The 16,744-nt window shown below is 58.1% G+C and overlaps 1 protein-coding gene across 6 annotated transcripts in view; it reads left to right on the top strand.

Annotated features, from left to right (window-relative positions):
- Positions 1–16,744, top strand: part of PARVB (parvin beta) — a 102,239-nt gene that overhangs the window by 42,296 nt on the left and 43,199 nt on the right. For all 6 annotated transcript variants that reach the window (XM_045062489.1, XM_045062490.1, XM_023257579.2 and 3 more), the window contains exons 2-3: positions 7,403–7,492; positions 10,289–10,359. In XM_045062489.1, coding sequence (XP_044918424.1) covers positions 7,403–7,492; positions 10,289–10,359 — 161 coding nt within the window. The remainder of the gene's footprint in view (positions 1–7,402; positions 7,493–10,288; positions 10,360–16,744) is intronic.

Below are 16,744 nucleotides of genomic sequence, written 5' to 3' on the forward strand. Positions count from 1 at the left end.
GTGTCTCCCTCTCTCTCTGCTCCTCCCCCACTTGCGCTCTGTCTCTCTCTGTCTCAACAATAAATAAAACATTAAAAAAATTTAAAAAAAAAGGTCGAGAGGCTGTTTTACGTTGCACTACTGGATCGGGTCGCCGGAAGTAATTTCACTCCCGTCCCACATCCGGGTCGGGAAGGACAGCTGCCCCCCGGGGGACTGTCCGCTCCCACAGACTCTGACCCTGGGCCGAACACTGCCCTCCATCTGCTGTTAATTCTGGGGATGGTGGAGATTCAGCCCGGACCCCCTAACCTCCTGGGAAAGACTGGGCCTCCCGTTTCAAGGCCTTTGCGAGCATGATACGCCGGGAGTAACTCACCCCTTGGAGTTGTGATCCGTAGCTCGCTCTGAACATGGAATCCGAGGTGTCATGGAGGGCTGTTCATGGCTTCCCCTCCCCCAGCCGTGGAGCGTGTTCTTGACTAGATCTTTCTTGGGCCCTGTTTTTATGTATGTATTTATTTATGAATGTTTACTTTTGAGAGACAGAAACAGAGTGCGAGCAGGGGAGGAGCAGAGAGAGAGGGAGACACAGAATCCGAAGCGGGATCCAGGCTCCGAGCCGCCCGCCCAGAGCCCGACACGGGGCTTGAACTCGGGAACCGTGAGATGACGACGTAGCCGAAGTCGGATGCTTAACCCGCTGAGTTGGGCCCTGTTTTAACTGAGCTGTGAGATCTTCACACGAAGTACAATTTGATTTATTGTCTGGAAGAACCACTGTGTTAAGGTCTTCAAGGCTGATGCATTTAGTTATTCTCTTAAAAAAAAATTTTTTTTTCAGTTTATTTATTTTGAGAGGGAGGGAGAGGGAGAGAACGTGTGCACATGCATGCGAGTAAGGGAGGGGCAGAGAGAACAGGAGACCCGACTCCTGACTCACGGGGCTCGAACTCACAAACCGTGAGATCGTGACCTGAGCCTTGGATGCTTCAGTGACTCAGCCACCCAGGCGCCCATAATCATTCTGATAAAGTATAACTTCTGCAGAGAAACGACCCCCCTGAGCGAGGACGGAAGCCGGAAAACTCCCAGGAAGCCCTCACTATTTGTCAGGGGCCTGGAAAGCCTTATTGTTGGGTCTCCTAAAGCACAGGGAGGTTACCGTCCCCCCGACTGTCCTTGCCCCGGCCGTGGGGGGGGGGGGGGACACGTCCCTACCCTCCCTCACTTTTCCCGGCAACTCCGAGGACGCTCAGTTCCTTTGAGGACCGGCTGTGACTGCAAGTGGGTGTGTCTGGACCCGGGCCGGTAAGCTTTCCTCCCGGTTTCAAGTTCCTCCTGTAGACGGGGATCGGGTGGCCCGGCCCACACGATGTTTTTGTTGGAGTTTTCTCTTTGAGCTGGTCCACACGGGGCTGCTGAAAATTCTCCCCCTGATCTGTTCGGCACCAAAATCAGGACGTGTACATATGGCGTAAAAAGTCTCCCTAGGAGGCAAAGCATCGTGGAAATGACACCCTTAGAAAAATGGCAGAAAATGGAGTTGTCACTCTTGAGCTCCAGAGGCCATGGCTCGCCCCCCCCCACCCCCCACCCCCCCGCCGTGAGGCCTCTGGATCCTCCGCGAAGCAGGTGAGCCCCCAGTGGGCTCCCTGCACCCCGTCGTGGCAGGCCTTGTGCTGTGGTCCCCCTTCCTGCCCCGGCGCCCCTCACGGAGCGAGAAGCCGAGAAGCCTCTATGCATTCAGACCTCTGCCTCCTTGACCGTGACCTTCCTCCGTGAGCCAGCAGCTCTCAGAGTTGGGCTTTTGCAGTCATGTCAAAGGGGAAAAAAACAAGGTGCCTAAAAGCATTTTTTTTTTTTTTTCTGGGAAAGAGCCTGGGTATAAATAAATAAATGAAACCCATACGAAGGAAAAGATTAAAAAAAAAAAAATCAAAGATGAAGCCTTTGCATTTGGCCTGGGGTGTGAGTAGCAGGCTTTTTATGAGATATGCTTTCAAGTGTTGAGGTTGTGGTTTTCAATTGTCGTTCCTCCGTTTTATGTGCTCCTAATTCCAGGCAGGAGAGGTGGGGTTTTTTTTTTTGGTCTTTTTGTTTTTTTTTAAGCCTTGCCCAGTCCTTGGGTGGGGGGATGGAAAGGGAACGGGGCTTTGGAATCATGCCTTCGTGCATCGATTCAACAGATGCTAAAAGGCGAGCATTTATGGAGTACTTCCTGCATGCCTGCCCAGGATCAGCTCGGCGGCGGCCGAGCCGGGATCTGAAAGCGACAGGAGGCTTCTGTTGTGTTGTTACCCAAATGCGAAGGCCTGTTGTGTGCACGGGCCAAGTTAGCACTGGTGTGGATGGGGGTGTATGGTCCAGGAAAGAGAGAGTTCTAGGGCCGTGTGATGTGAGCTAGGCAGAGGGGAGCCCGGGGTGGGAAGGGAACACCCAGGAGGGCTTCCTGGAGGAGGTTGCCAATAAGCTGAGGCTTGAAGGTGGGGAGGACTTAGCTGGGCGTAGGGAGGTGCAAGACCAGGTTTGGTCCTGACTCTGGGGCTCACGGGGGGGGGGGCGGGGGGTGTATGTCAGGTGTGTTCACAGCGAGGAGACTGGGGCTTAGCCAGGACCCGGCCACTCCCTCCCGCACTTGTTAGGAGATGAGATGAATGGGTGGCATGGAAGGTGCCTGGCCCATAGTAGGTGCTCAGGAAATGTTAGCGGCCCTCAGTCCACATCCCACGGACAGTAAGAACGTGGATAATCCGTTCACTGCCACCTGAGGTCGCAAACCGGTGACCCCTGGTTGGCCGACAGAACTGGAATGATTTGCACACGTTTATAAGTTGGGAGATTCCACACTAAACCCTGAATTTCGAGCCTTTTTGAAAGCTCGTGACGCTGGTGACTGCTCTCGGCCTGCCCCCCACCCCAGGCCGAGCGACGGGCGGCCGCTTGGCTCTGTCTCCTGACCCGGGCTTCATCCTGTCCCCCAGGCTCCCGGCGTCTCCCCAGCCCTGTGTCCCCTGTCCCACAGCCACAGGTCACCCCCGCAAGCTGAACTTGGGTGCCGGGCGAACCTTGGCCATCGATTTCCTCCTGGTGGGCTGTCAGGCTTGGTGTGGACAAGGGCGTTCACCTCAAAGCAGTGATGCACACTCGGGAAATCAGCGAGTCCCCAGCCTCGTGACACGGAGCCCCCATCCCTTTGAACGTCCACACCCGTTATACAGCCCAGACGCCGGCCCTCCCAGGCCAGCGGATCTTTCTCCGTGACTCAGGGCAGCTGGCAGTTTGCATCTTTGTAGCGTTCCACTTTCTGGCACATGGACCAGTATTTTAGAAACCAGAACATTCCAGGGATCAGTGGAAAGCCACTAAGCTGGCAGAGCAGGGTCCTTGGGGAGAAGCCACCGCGGTTCAAGCAGAGCCCCTCCTTCCAAATGTCAGACTGACCGTCGGAGGACGGTAACAGATTCAGACAGAAGGGTCCTCCGTGACGGGGCTGTGTCCCTTGGGGAACCCCGTCTGTGAGGAGCAGCGGAGTCCTGAAGAGGCGTCTGTGGATCCCTGCCGTGGCTCAGGTCCACGTGGCTGCCACGTTGGGCTTCCAGAATCCCGGCTCTGATGTGTCACCCGTATGCTTTGCAGAATCAAGATCCAGATTCTTGATCGTTCGAGGCTGCACCCAATTGCTTCCTCCTACAAGAAGCCCTCCCTGGTTCTTCCCGGGATGCCTCCCCTTTTCCCTCAGTGCCTCAGAGCTTGTGCTGTGAACCCGGAGCTGAGCATTCATGGTCTCGCTTATTCCTCAGAACCCCTGCGAGGCGGGTACTGCCACCGCTCCCACATTACAGACGGGAAAACTGAGGCTTAGCAAGGCAAAGGGACCCACTCCAGACCACGGGCCCGAGCGTGTGGTAAAGTGAGATTCCAACGCCGAGCTCTGTGGGCACAGCCCTGGGCTCATAACCGCCGGCCCCGTCCTGTCCCCCCTGGGCTCTGAGCACAAACTCCTTTGGAATGTGAGTCCTTGAGCCAGACAGAGCCTGGGTCGTTCTGCGAGAGCGTTTCTCGTTTATTAAGGTCGAGAAATCTCGGGTCCTGTTTAGTGTTGTCTTTGATGTTCAAGGGCGGGGTGGAAACTTCTCTGTGTTCATGTGACCCAGTTTCTGTGCTTTGAAAATGCGGTTCCCGTCTCTTGCCCTGCTCCCTGTGTCTTTGAGACCAGGCGGCAGGCAGGGCCCTCTGGAATCATCTCTGTGTCCACGTGCTCTGGCCCACGTCCTGTGTCCTGGTGGGCGGACGACCCGTGTGGCGGCTTTCTTAGAGGTTCCACGGGCTCGTTGTCGTGACTCACCTGTGTGGCGCACCTGTGTCCCAAAGCCCACCTGGGCCACCCCCCACCGACATGAGTCCAAAGCCTTTCTTTTGTTCTCCTGGGCCGTGAGCATAACCACGGCTCGGGCGGCCTGGACCCCAGCGGACCTCCTTGGCCTCTCGGTCCTTCTGTGATGTCGGCCTGGGAATTGGGATTTAGGAGCTCAGGGTCTCTGCATACACCCACAAGTATGCGCCTCGTGTACACGTGAGGACTTCCTCTGGAAGATCTCTTTTCCTCTTTCCCTTTTCTGCCTTTGAACACGATGGGCTGGTTAAAATGGCTTTGGTAACTCGTTACATGGTAAAAAAACAATTGCTGAAACCGGGCAGCTGTTTTCTCGGCTGGCCTGGGCCACCGGTGGGCGTCGTCTTCAGAGTCTTGCTGGGAGAGTGGGGGTGGGGACTTCTCAGAAACCCACCTGAGCATCCTTTACGCGTCAGGGTGGTGACATTTGTCTGGATCTTGCACGGAGTCAGGCTAAGGGCTTGGGGATGAAAAGACGGCGGTGCGCGGGGCCAGTTCCTAGGATGCGCCCTGTGGGGGTCGGATTAGGTTGTGTGCGTGCGAGGGGCCGACCGCCCGGCAGACCTCCAGACCGGATGTTGTTGGCAAAGCATTCGCTTTTCCTTTCCTCTTTTTTCTTTTCTTTTTTTTTCTCTTTCTTTTCTCTTTTTTCTTTCCTTTCCTTTTCTCTTTCTTTTCTCTACTTTTTTTGTGGTAAAACATACAAAACATGAAATTGACCATTTTAACCCTTTTTAAGTGTGCTTTTTCACTGGCGTTCATTCCATTCACAGTGTTGTTGTGCAGTCACCACCCTCCCATCTCCTGAAGCTGCTTTTCATCAGGAACTGAAACTCGGTCCCCGTTAAGGGGACTCCCCCTCCCCCCCTCCTCCCCCTCCCCCCCCCTCCTCCCCCTCCCCCCACCATTCCACTTCAGGTCTCTGGATGTGACGACTCCGGGTCCCTCACTGTGTGCGTAGAATCGTACAGTGTTGGTCCTGTTGTGAGTGTTTCAAGGAGCTGATGCCCTCCAGGTTCACCCATGTGGTAGCTGGTGTTAGAATTTCCGTCCTTTTTTTAAAACTTAAAAAAAAATTTTTTTTTAATTTATTTTTGAGGGAGAGAGAGAGACAGAGTGTGAGCGGGTGAGGGGCAGAGAGAGAGAGGGAGACACAGAATCCGAAGCAGGCTCCAGGTTCCGATCTGTCAGCACAGAGCCCGACGCGGGGCTTGAGCCCATGAATTGTGAAGTCGTGACCTGAGCCGAAGTCCACTGCTCAACTGACTGAGCTACCCAGACGCCCCCTTCCTTTTTTTTTTTTTTAAGTTTATTTATTTGCGAGAGATGTGAGCAGGGGAGGGGCAGAGAGATAGAGAGAGAGAATCCCAAGCAGGCTCTGTATTGTCAGCACACAGCCTGACGTGGGGCTCGAACTCCCCAAACTGTGAGATCATGACTTGAGCTGAAACCGAGTCCCATGCTTGACCGGCTGAGCCCCCCAGGCGCCCCAGAATCTCCTCCCTTTTTCCGGGTGCACAGCCTTCTATCGTGTGGGTACATCACATTCTGCTTCATTCTGTCACCCCTTGCCGGGCACCTGTGTTGTTGGCCACCTTTTGTGAATCGTGCTGCTGTGGAACACGGGAATGCGAAAGTCGACCGCCTAAAAAGCTTCGCCTCAGGCCCTTCACCGATGTTAGAAGCAGGCGACCTGGGGCCCCACTGCTTTCGTCCTTGTGCGGGGCGGAGGGTCGGCTGTCCGCGGAGCCCGCTGTGTGCCTGGCTCTGGGCTGGAGGCCTGGTGTTCATCAATTCACCCTTCCAGGGGCCCTGACATTTTGGGGAAAGAGGCTCAGAGGGGTCACTGGGTCTTGCCTGGGGTCACAACACTAGCAAAGTTGGGGGGATCCCCCCCACCTGCCTGCCCCAAAGCCGTCAGGCCCTGTCCCCATGCTACTCTTCACATGCCCGGGATCGGACGTGCGGTTGGTTCACAGTGACTGGGGTATTGAGAGAGAACGCGTGAGAACGTTTCGCGGAAGAGAAGACCTGGGCAAACCGGTGACCGATGGAGAGGCCGGTCTGTGGCGTATGATGGGGACGGTTGCCCAGTGTCCTTAAGCAGGGCTGTCAAAGCAGCAGGTGCCCAGGCCCCGCCCATTGAATCGGATCTTGCGTCTGGAGGCTGGAGTCCCAGGAGCAGCCGGGCGCCAGAGGAAACATAGTGTGACAAGGGCAGGGGTGTTAGTCCTGGGGGTCCCCCATGGCGGATGTGACTCCAGGCATTCTCCTGGAGGGCCTCTAGTGTGGGGAGCGAAGGGTCCTCTAGGATCCGAGCCCTGTGACTGTAAAGTGCGCCCCCTACCCAGCACGCGCGCACACACATACACACACACACACACACACACACACTCACACACACAGACACAGGCTGGTGCTATCTAGACCCGAGGTCATGGTGCCTCCAGCTCCAAGCCTGTGGTCTGGTTTCTTGGATCCTATTGTGTGCTCTAACACCACAACCCTGGCCATTACCTGCTTGTCAGCTTTCTGTCCCCTTGAACCTGGCCGTCGACAACAGCGTTGCTTTAAATTCCGGACTTGCGTGTGCACGTGCTGGGAGGGGCCTGCACCCCCAGATTCCGCAGCTGAGGACACAGCTCTGCCGGGAGCAGAGGGGCGCCCGCCTTTGTAGGCCCCGTCGCTGTGATATTCCAGCTTTGTCCATCTCAGCAGCCGTGGGAGGGTCTGGAAGCATCCAGAAGCTTCCGTGTCTTACTCATGTGTTCCAAAGAGCAGCGAAAACAAGACTGGCAGGGCTTGGCGGGCCCGAGAAGTCCTTGGCGAGAGGGAAGAGCCGGGGGATGTATTCTCGGTTCGGAGCATTTTCCCTCGGACTCTTTCTGGGCAGCAGGCCATTTAGGAATGTTTGTTAAAGGCTTGGAAAACAGGAGTTGATTCCTCCCTGTTTCTGCTGCCAACGTGCGAGGCCACGGAATTCTGTTCTCACCAACCCTTGTTTTCCTCTCTCTTCCTGCTCCACAGTGAGTGACCTACAGGAAGAAGGCAGACATGCCATCGACTCGCCGATGTCCCCTGCCTCGGTGGACGTCCACCCCGAAGACACTGTGCTAGGTAAGGCGGGTCCTGCCGGCCCCCTGTCGTGAGCGAGCTGGCCTTCCGCGGCGTGTGCCCGGGGGGGTTGGTGAGGCTGACAAGGGGCACCGTCGGTCGGCGTGGTCTGCGGATCTCACATCATCCCAGCTGGCGTTTGAGAGTCGGGGCTCCTGGCTCAAGGTCACGTTTAGAAAAGGCCGTAGGAGAAACTACATCTTCCTCTGAAAGTTTCCGCCTCTCTGATTTCAGGTGTGAGCTTTGTTAGTATTTAAGTCGAGGCCCACAGATCAGGGGCTGACCACCCCTAAAACGATGGCCTGTTACACGCACGGTTCCCGGGGGGGGGGGTTCCTGCCAGGGGTGGCTGGGAGGCAGGAGGGGAGGGCGGGGCCTTTCTCTCCTTGCGGGAAGGGCTGGGTGGGGCAGGGTAGGCAGGTTTGGCTCGGCGAGTTGATCATCCATGGGCTCTAGAGGCTCTCTGGAGAGGTCTGTAGCTGCCCCCGGGTGATTAGGGACATGTGGGCAGGGGGTGTGAGAACCCAGTCAAAGAGGTGGCTGGGGATGGGCTCCGGGTTGGTTGGTTTGCCCAGAAAAGGCAGTCACGGGGGACTTGTTTGCCATCTTAGGAACTGGCCAGCCTGGGAAGGGGCAGTAGTGTCTCTAGGTCCACAGGCCCCGAGGTGTCACAGCATTAGCGAATATACAAAGGAAGAAACGTAATTAGTACACCCCCATCTGTGCGCGAGCCAGAGCTATCCCAAAGCCACGGGCTTGCTAGGGAGGACCCAGCGAGTGGCAGGGCCCCTGCACCCACCTCCTTGGGGCCACGTCCCAGCCGGCACTTGAGGAGGCGACAGGCGACGTGTTTTCCTCAATGCGCGTTTTGGGATCTGATCAATCTGAGAGGCCGTTGTGGAACATTCCGTGTATTTCTAAACCCTGGTTCAAAGGGAAGTCCTGGTCGGTCCCTCCCTCGTGGTTTCCACGACAGGGGCAGGCCAGCGGGAGCTTGTGGAGAAATGCAGACACGGGTTCAGCCTGGCAGGCTTGAGGCCCAGTGCTGGACGAGCCCCCTGAGATCCTGCTGGGGTCCACTGTGGCCCCTCTCTCTTCTTGGAAAAGTGTAACCCCTCGCTGTCCTGCTTTTGGCTGTCTTCAGCCAGGCTGAAGTTGCTGTCCAGGCAGATGCTCCCGGGTGACCCTTTCCAAGGGGAACGCGGGGACTAGCTCGTGGGTCCGGAAATTAGCCTGACACAGAACAGGGTTCTTCACCTCGGCACTGTGGACATTTGGCACTGGGTCATTCTTTACTGTGGGGGCCTGTCCTGTGCGTTGTGGGTTTGAGCATCCCTGACCTCTGCCCACCAGATGCCACCAGCTGGGACGGCCAAAAACGTCTCCAGACATTGCTATAGCCCCCCTGGGGTGGTGGAGGGACTGTCAGTCCTGTTGAGAACCCTGCTTTAAACCAACAGGAGGGCTAGAAGGTTAATTGGAAACATCTGTCAGGCTGTTGTTTTGTTGATAATGCCTTGAACTTGCCTTTGCCTGGGCCCTGACCCTCCTGTGTTGCCATCTTTATAAATAGCTGCTCTTGGGCAAAGGAGTTGGTACCCTTCAGTTTGCTTTGTAACATTCTACTCGTCCCTGAAGCTTGGGTGACCTCGATAAGGACTGACCTTGTTAGCGCCTGGAACTGAGATCTGAAGGCCAGAGGGGTTGTGGAGTGGGGGGAGAGGGTGTCAGATGGACAGCGGCATGTACCAAGGCCCTGCGGCAGGCAGTGGTGAGGCTTGCTGAGGGGCAGGGGAAAGCTGGGAGGGCTGGAGTGGAGAGTGCCTGGGACAGCTGGGGAAGCCAGGCTGCAGAGGGCCTTGGAGGCCACGTGGAAGGGTCTGGCCTTGGTCCCAGGAGTACCAGGAGGCTGCTGAGGGCCCTAGCAGGGACATCACAAGGGACTCCTGTGTGGTCCCCCGTATGTCACCTGGAACATCCCTCTCAAGCATCAGATCTGCACGACTCCAAAAATAGTTCTCCACTTTGTCACGTTTTAAAATTTCCTGCTGTGAAGCCAGTTCCACTCAAAGCCCTTTCGTTCCCTCCGGCACGGACTGGGCCCCGGGAGCCTGGTCATTGTCACCTGTGTGTCCTGCGGGCCCACCCCTGCCCAGGCCCCGAGGCCTCCCTCTCCGCTTCCCCCGCACGCAGTCAGCCGTGCCTCCCACACCCCCTCTCCTTCCGGGCCCTGGTCGGTTTTGTTCTGGTTTGTGTCCGGCCCCCGTGGATCTTCCTTATTGTCACATGAGTCCCTCAGGGGCAGCTTGCTGGGCCCCAGCATCCTTGGATCAAGGCCTGAACATGGAGCGAAAACAAGTGACAAGTAAACAGAACAGGGATGAACACGTTTTATTGTGAAACCTCGCCCACCGTCACCCACACTTGTTTTTGCTGTTTTTTCCTAATTTTTTGGCCCGTACTGTTTTACGTAGTGGTGAGCTTTCTCAGTATACGTATTTATTAACAGTGGCTGCGGGGAGCTCTTCCCACACATCCGATTCGGGCCGTGTGCGTGCTATCCTCTCCCTTCGTCCCCAGCCAGGGGCGGCTTCCTGCTTCCCGTTCAGGAAGGGGCCGGGCCCATCCACCTCCCAGAAGTCGGCTGCCCGCTCCGGCTCGTGTGACTTGATGTGGCACCGTGCGGGGCCAGTGGCTCTCTGCTCTCAGTCCGTCTGCCCCGCTTTGTGCGAGGGGAGCCGGCCGTCCCCGTGCCCCCGCACGCCCACTGGTGCTGACCGTGACTCTTTTCCCCGGCAGAGGAGAATGAGGAACGCACAATGATCGACCCCACGTCCAAGGATGACCCCAAATTCAAGGAGCTGGTCAAGGTAAGGAGCGTCTCGGTTAGCACGTTCCATTCGCGCTGCTGGGCTGCATCGGGGGGCGGAGGGTGAGGGGCTGAGCCCAAAAGATGGTCCCCGGGGTCAGGGAGGCAGTGATGGCAGGGCGGGGAGGTGGGGGGGGCCCGGGACTGCTTCTGAGCCACGGCGGTGCCTTCTGCATCCTCCGCCTGATTTTCTGAGCTCCGGCTCAGCGGTGAGGCCGTATTTGTGGCATTTGTGTGTGTCCTCGTGTGGACTGTGGTTTTGACTGCTCTGATCTAAACCACAACAGGGCTTCAAAAGGCAATCCTTCTGACTTTGAGCAAAGGCTCGGGGCGCTGACAGCGTGCTCCCCGCCCCGGGAGACCCAGCTCCGGGCTGCCTGGGCAGCCGTGGAAAAGGTTTCTGCAGCTCGAGGTTGGCTCGGGTGACCCCCCCAAGGCACTGAAAACACCGTGCACGGCCAGGCCAGGCCACAGACATAGTCTATTAAAAGCGCTCCTCAAACATGTTTCTCCACCTCAGCCTCCGCCGTCGGACCCGAGGTGCCTGCTACACGGCCGTGTTCTCACAGGGGCTGACGCAGAATAAAGAAAACCTTGGCAAATTGTGTCCTTTTAAAAACTGACCTTGGAGATGTCCGTTTTAGGACCCACCCCCAAGTGTGGATTCTTAACAACTTAAATGGCCTAGTTTATTTTTTTGAAGAATTTTTTTCTCCCATCCCACACGAGAGAATTGGTGAGAAAAGTGACCCTCTCTTTCAGCCCCCCAAGACGTTATTACAGGGGATGTCGAGGTAGTGGAAAGGGTTCGGCTTCTCCGGAGAAACGGAACCAACAGAATGGATCCATCCGTCTCTCTGTCTGTCTGCCTGCCTGTGTATCTCTGGGACGTTTATTGTGACAAATCGGCTCACACGATTAAAGTCCCACACTCTGCCGTCTGCAGCGGGAGACCCAGGAAAGTGGGTGCTGTCGTTCCAAGGCCAGCGAGCCAGGAGAACTGAGGACAGGGGTTGATGTGCAGAAGAGGATGATTCCAGCCTTCCTCCACCTTTTCGCGCCATTCAGGCCCTCCTGTGGATCGCGGGAGGTCCCCTCTGCAATGGGGAGGCTCCTGTGCTTTGCTGGGTCCTCCAATTCAAATGCTAATCTCTTCTGGAAACACCCCACGGAAGGACGGAAGGAAGGACAGACGCAGCCAGAAGGAATGTTGAATCAGACCTTCGGCTGCCCATGGCTCAGTCCTGCTGACACTTAGTATTAACCACCACGGGGCTTTCTCCTTCCCTGACATGTGAGCAAAGCTTGAGGGTTCACAGCTTGAAACACCCCCAGGGGAGCCGGTGCCCTCCTCCCTCTGACACGGGGACCGAGAGGAGAGGCACCCCCCCCCCAACCCACCGCCAGCTTACCGTGTGTGTTAGTGAGGTGCGCCTTCACTAACTGTGAATTAAGCTGGGAATCTTCTGGTCACTCTTGCTGGTCTGGGGTTGCGCCCCCCGGCAACGGAGCAGCAGCCAGCTTGGCCCCGGGCGCTCTTTCTGGGCAAAAGGGGTTCTGCAGACGTAACGCAGGGGTCTCGGTTTGAGAGAGGATCCCGGGATGCCCGGGTGGGCCCAGTCCCGGCACAAGGGTCCTTAGAAGAGGGGGAGATTCCACCACGGGTGTAGATACAACCTGATGATAGGAAAGCAGGTGCTGCATCGCGGGCTTGGAAGGTGCAGGAAGGAGCCGTGTGCCAAGGAGTGCAGGCGTCGTCTGGGAGCCGGTGAAGGCGAGGAAACGGATTCTCCCCTGGAGCCTCCAGAAGGAGCTGGCCCTCCCACCACCTTGAGCTTAGCCCCGTGGAGCTGATTCTGGACTTCTGACCTCTAGGGCTGGAAGGGGATAATACGCGGGTACCGTGGAGGTCATTTGTCAGAGCAGCCGTAGGAAACCTCGTCACCAGCCTACGTCACCTCCCTTCCCCAAGGTGCCTCCTCCTGGCTACAGCTGCCGGTTCGTTCCCCAGTCCCCCTGGGCCACTCTGTCAGTTCCTGGAAGGGCCAGCTGCGAGACGCTTCGATGTGGCCGTCCCGCCAGCTTGGCGCACACGTGCCAAGAGACGGGCCATTTCCGGAAGGTTCCGCCTGCTTTCAGGCTGCAGGCAGCATCTCGAGGCAGGCTTGGGGGCGTACTTTTTACTTCCTCAAGCGTTTTCCAAATAAGCGTTAACACGGCAAGCGGGACGGTGGCACTGGGTGGGCATCGGCGAAACATCAGCTGCCGTGGTGGAGTGTGGAGGGGCCGACGCGAAGTGTTCGTTGTCACTAACTGCGGCCCCCCTTTTTTTTTTTTTAAAGTTTATTTATTTTGAGAGAGTCAGAGAGCAAGTGGGGTAGGGGCAGAGAGAGGGGGACACAGGATCTGAAGCAGGCTCCGTGCCGCCCGCACGGAGCCTGACTTGGGGCTCGAACTCGCAAACCTGAGCCGAAGTCGGATGCCCAACCGACTGAGCCCCCCCAGGCGCCCCGGTAACCACAGCCTTTTTGGCCAGAGTCGCGTGTGGGGTGCTGCGTGCGGGGCCCGCGCCTGTCCCGACGCTGCCGAGCACGTGCCCACCCGGGTGTGAGGTTAGAGCCGCCGGTCCCCCCGAGCCCGCCCTCGCTTCTGACGCCAGTTACAAGTTTGGGGTCCCCAAGGCGACATGGAGGTTTGACCCCAGAAAGACTCGCACGGCTCACGGAGCGCTGCCGTGCTCTCAGCCGTGCTTCGTCACGGTGGAAGGACGCAGGTTAAAACCCGCCGAGGGGGGAGGAGCTCAGGGCAGGCCCAGGAGGGCACCGTCCACTTGCCTTCTGGCGGCATCGAGGACAGCGTCACTTACTGGCGACGATATGACCGTGTTCTTCGAGCACTGCCCGCCAGGGAAGCTCCCAAGCCTCGTGGTCCGGAGTGTTTAGGGGAGCACCACCCCGTGGGCGGAACCGACTGCCCTCGCGGCCGGCTGCCCCCAGCCCTTCCGCCCCGATGGACAGAGGGTGACCCAGAGCCCCCATCCTGGGCCACGTGGGTCCCTTCTGGCAGCCCAGGCTCCCGCCCCAGGCACGCCGTCTGGCAGGATGCCCCGGGGGCCTGAGGCGCAGGCCAGCCCTGTCTGGGCGCACCTGTCTGGGCGCTCCTGGCCCCCCGCGTGGAGTACCCTTCTCCGCTTCTCCACTGCCTCCAGCCACTCCCTCCTCCAGCCCCCTCCCTGCGCCCGGGCACTTCGTACCTCCTTGCCCTGCCTGGTCTCCTCCCCTCCGCTTCCTGTGGCCTGGCACCTGGCTTTTGGTCTGGCCTGTCTTCCGCTGGGTCCCCAGGGCCTGGGCGTGTGCCTGCACACAGCGATGCTGATCCGCACTTGCAGGACGAGGAGTGAACCGACGGGGGCGGGGGGGGGGGGCACCAACGTGTGGTTTTGCGTCAGAACCACTGCCGAGGGCGTGCGGCTTCGGGACGACCCACGTCTCCTTGCCCCATCCCAGCCCTGCAGGGTCTGAATCTCGGGAAGGGGGCTCTGGGAGCACGGGGCGGGGGGCGGGGGTGCTTGTGGATTGGACGCTGACACGGGGGGTCCCCGGAGTACGCCCTGGGAACCGGGAGTGTGGACGGCCGGTCTTGGTGGTCCCGACGGAACGCCTCCATGCCCTTGACCTTCGTGATTCTTGCTGCTTTCCAGACCCCCTTTCTGCACCGGGGACTCGCCTGGTCCAAGCCTCTGGTCGATCATGTCTGAGGAGGCCTCGGCAAAGGGCACCTGCCCGTGGTTCTTTGCAGGGATTTGGCTCAGAACCGGGGTTTTTGGTGGGGAGTGTGGACCACGCGCAGGCCTGAGCGGGTCTGGGGTGAGGTCCGCTGGCCACGTCCCAGTCTGGGCACCCGAGGGACCCTTCAGCGGAAGTACGGTCAGCCCCCTCCTTTCCTTACTCCGTTCTCCGTCGTCTGGTCTTTTTCACCTCTTGTCTTGACCCCTGTCCTGTCTCCCTCTGTGGACTTAGCCCCGCCAACCTGCTGCCGCGGAAGTGTCACCGTTTAAGATGCTGTGAGATGCCCTCTGCTTCCTTATAAAAGACAAGCCTGGCTCGGGCTAAGCCAGCTCATAAGGACGAGGCCGTTCGTTCAGAAGTTCCCTTTGAGCATCTGTTGTGCATAATGCAGCGTTAGGGGGCAAAGGTGGGCTTGGAGTCTGGCCTCCTCCATTCACATCCCGGCCCGGATTAAAGCGGGAAAGGTGGCGTCGCGACTGTGACGGAGGCTCCGTTATCGCCGTGTGGCAGGTGCTGGAACGTGAGCACGTCCCGGGCGGTGCGGGCATGGGAGCAGAATGGGTGGGCCTGCGGTGGGAATCGGGGAGTGGGCACGAGCCTTCCGTGGGTTCAGGAGCCCGACAGACCCCCCGCAGCTCTCTGCTGGTGCTCTGTGCCGCAATAATTTTCTCTAGCACCTTCCGGAAGCTCCCCGAACTGCTTAACGGGGCGAACGGCTTGCGTGGCCCGGGAAGATTGCAGCTTATAGATGAGACGCTTTGTGTTTTGAATGATCCTCGAAAGAGAGAGCACGGCAGCTGTCATGCTCTCTCGGAACAGACAGCCAGAGAAAGGCCTGCCCCCCGGGAAGCCACGCGGGTCCGAGGCGAGCTGGCCGTTTTCCTCCCCGTGAGCAGATTTCACACCTCATTTCCCGGCTTCTCGGAGGAGACTCTTGCTGCTTCTTGAGTTCTGTTTCCTTCCTCCCTTTGTCCCTCTGAAGAAAACAGCTGCACATCAACGGTCTGGGTGGAAGGCAGTGCCCTGAGAGCCAGAGCCGCTCGGAGACGCCCCCTGTGGTGCGTCCTGGCCCTGCACCCAGCTCCGGGTGGCCTCCCCGCCCGTGGCAGGAAAGCCCGCCTCAGTGGATTAAGCAGCGATGAGCCTGTTTGGAAGTGATTAAAACATAACTGTCATAGCTTTGGGGGAGACAGGCCGCAAATCCTGATTATCATTCAGGAGGAACTAGAGAAACGGTAATTTTTCATTCTGCTTAAGGCAAGCTCGTAAAGTGGACGTGCACAGAGCGCTGTGCCACGGGCATCATTAATTTGTGTCCTAGACATTTGCCTGCAGGATTTGGGGCTTGCAGATGAGTACGTCCGAGAAATAATAACGGGTGTTCTCTGTAAAAAGCCTTTTGTGAAGCAGAGGACTGAGAGAGGGACCAGCCGGGAAGTAGGACGGGGTACTTTGTGGTTGGCGTCCAGGCGGAGGTTGAGTCTCCCCGGGGCCGGTGATGAACTTGGGTGCTGGGCTGCTTTCGCTCCCCAGAGTCGACCCCCGTTGGCCTGTTGTGGAGAATATGCTTTTCATCCCTTTCTGTCTTGTTCTGTACTTGAGCTTTGATCAGGTCAGCGATCAGATGGCATTTTTAAGTTCTCGTTTCTTGGTAGCAGAAACGTTGTCTCGTGTTTAACGGCGGGACTGTGCTCCGGGCCAGGCGGCCTCTGGAGCCAGAAGTCCGGGTGCCCAGGAGACCGGCCCTGTTCTGTAGGCAGTGCTGCACTTGACCGGAGCGCCTTGCATGGGTCCGTTCCAAGTTTAGCCACTGGGGATGTGTCGTCGGGCAAAACAGGGGCCCCACCCTTGCGGAACGGACAGGCCAGCTGGAGAGACGGATCTGCCGAACTGTGGTCAGATGGCCGTGAGCGCTTTGCAGGAAGCCAAAACAAGAAGCAGGGTGGCTTCCTGTCCCTCTGTGGGAGGTGTGGTGGTCAGGGAGGTGGCATTTGAACCGAGAGCTGCTCGTTGGTACCTAGGGGAAGAACGTGCCCGCAGGGGCAAGAGCAGGTGCAAAGGTCCTGTGGTATGCGTGTGCCTGGCATGTATAAGGACCAGCGAGGAGGGCAGTGGTCAGAGATAAGATCAGAGAGGTGGCAGGGACGCCCATGGTGTTAGACTACCAGCAGGACGGGGACCAGTTCTTTCTAGTCGCCGTGGGAGCATTAGGGGGCCCGGCTCCCGTGTCCCCCCGTGTGTATGCTCCCTGCACATGCCCTGCCCAGCAAGCAGCTGTGACACCTTAACCGCCCCGTGTGGGGCAGAGATGAGGTCATGTTTATATCTCCAGTGCCTAGGGGGGCCTCTGGTATATACTAGGTGCTGCCGGCTATGCTGAGTGAATCAGAGCGGGGCTTTTGACGTGCGGAGAGCTCCGGGGATGGTCACACGCGAAGATCTCCGGGGGTGGCCACGCTTACGTCTGCGGGGACCGTCGTAGCCGCTTAGGACTGCCAGCCACATCACCTCCCCAGATCCTCAGAATAACCCCGCGGAAGCAGATGTTACCCTCTGCCTTCCTGAGAGTCATTCAGTCACCGCTTTATCGGGATGGAG

Source organism: Felis catus, chromosome B4 (assembly GCF_018350175.1).
Source record: "Felis catus isolate Fca126 chromosome B4, F.catus_Fca126_mat1.0, whole genome shotgun sequence".
NCBI classification, from domain to species: Eukaryota; Metazoa; Chordata; class Mammalia; order Carnivora; family Felidae; genus Felis; species Felis catus.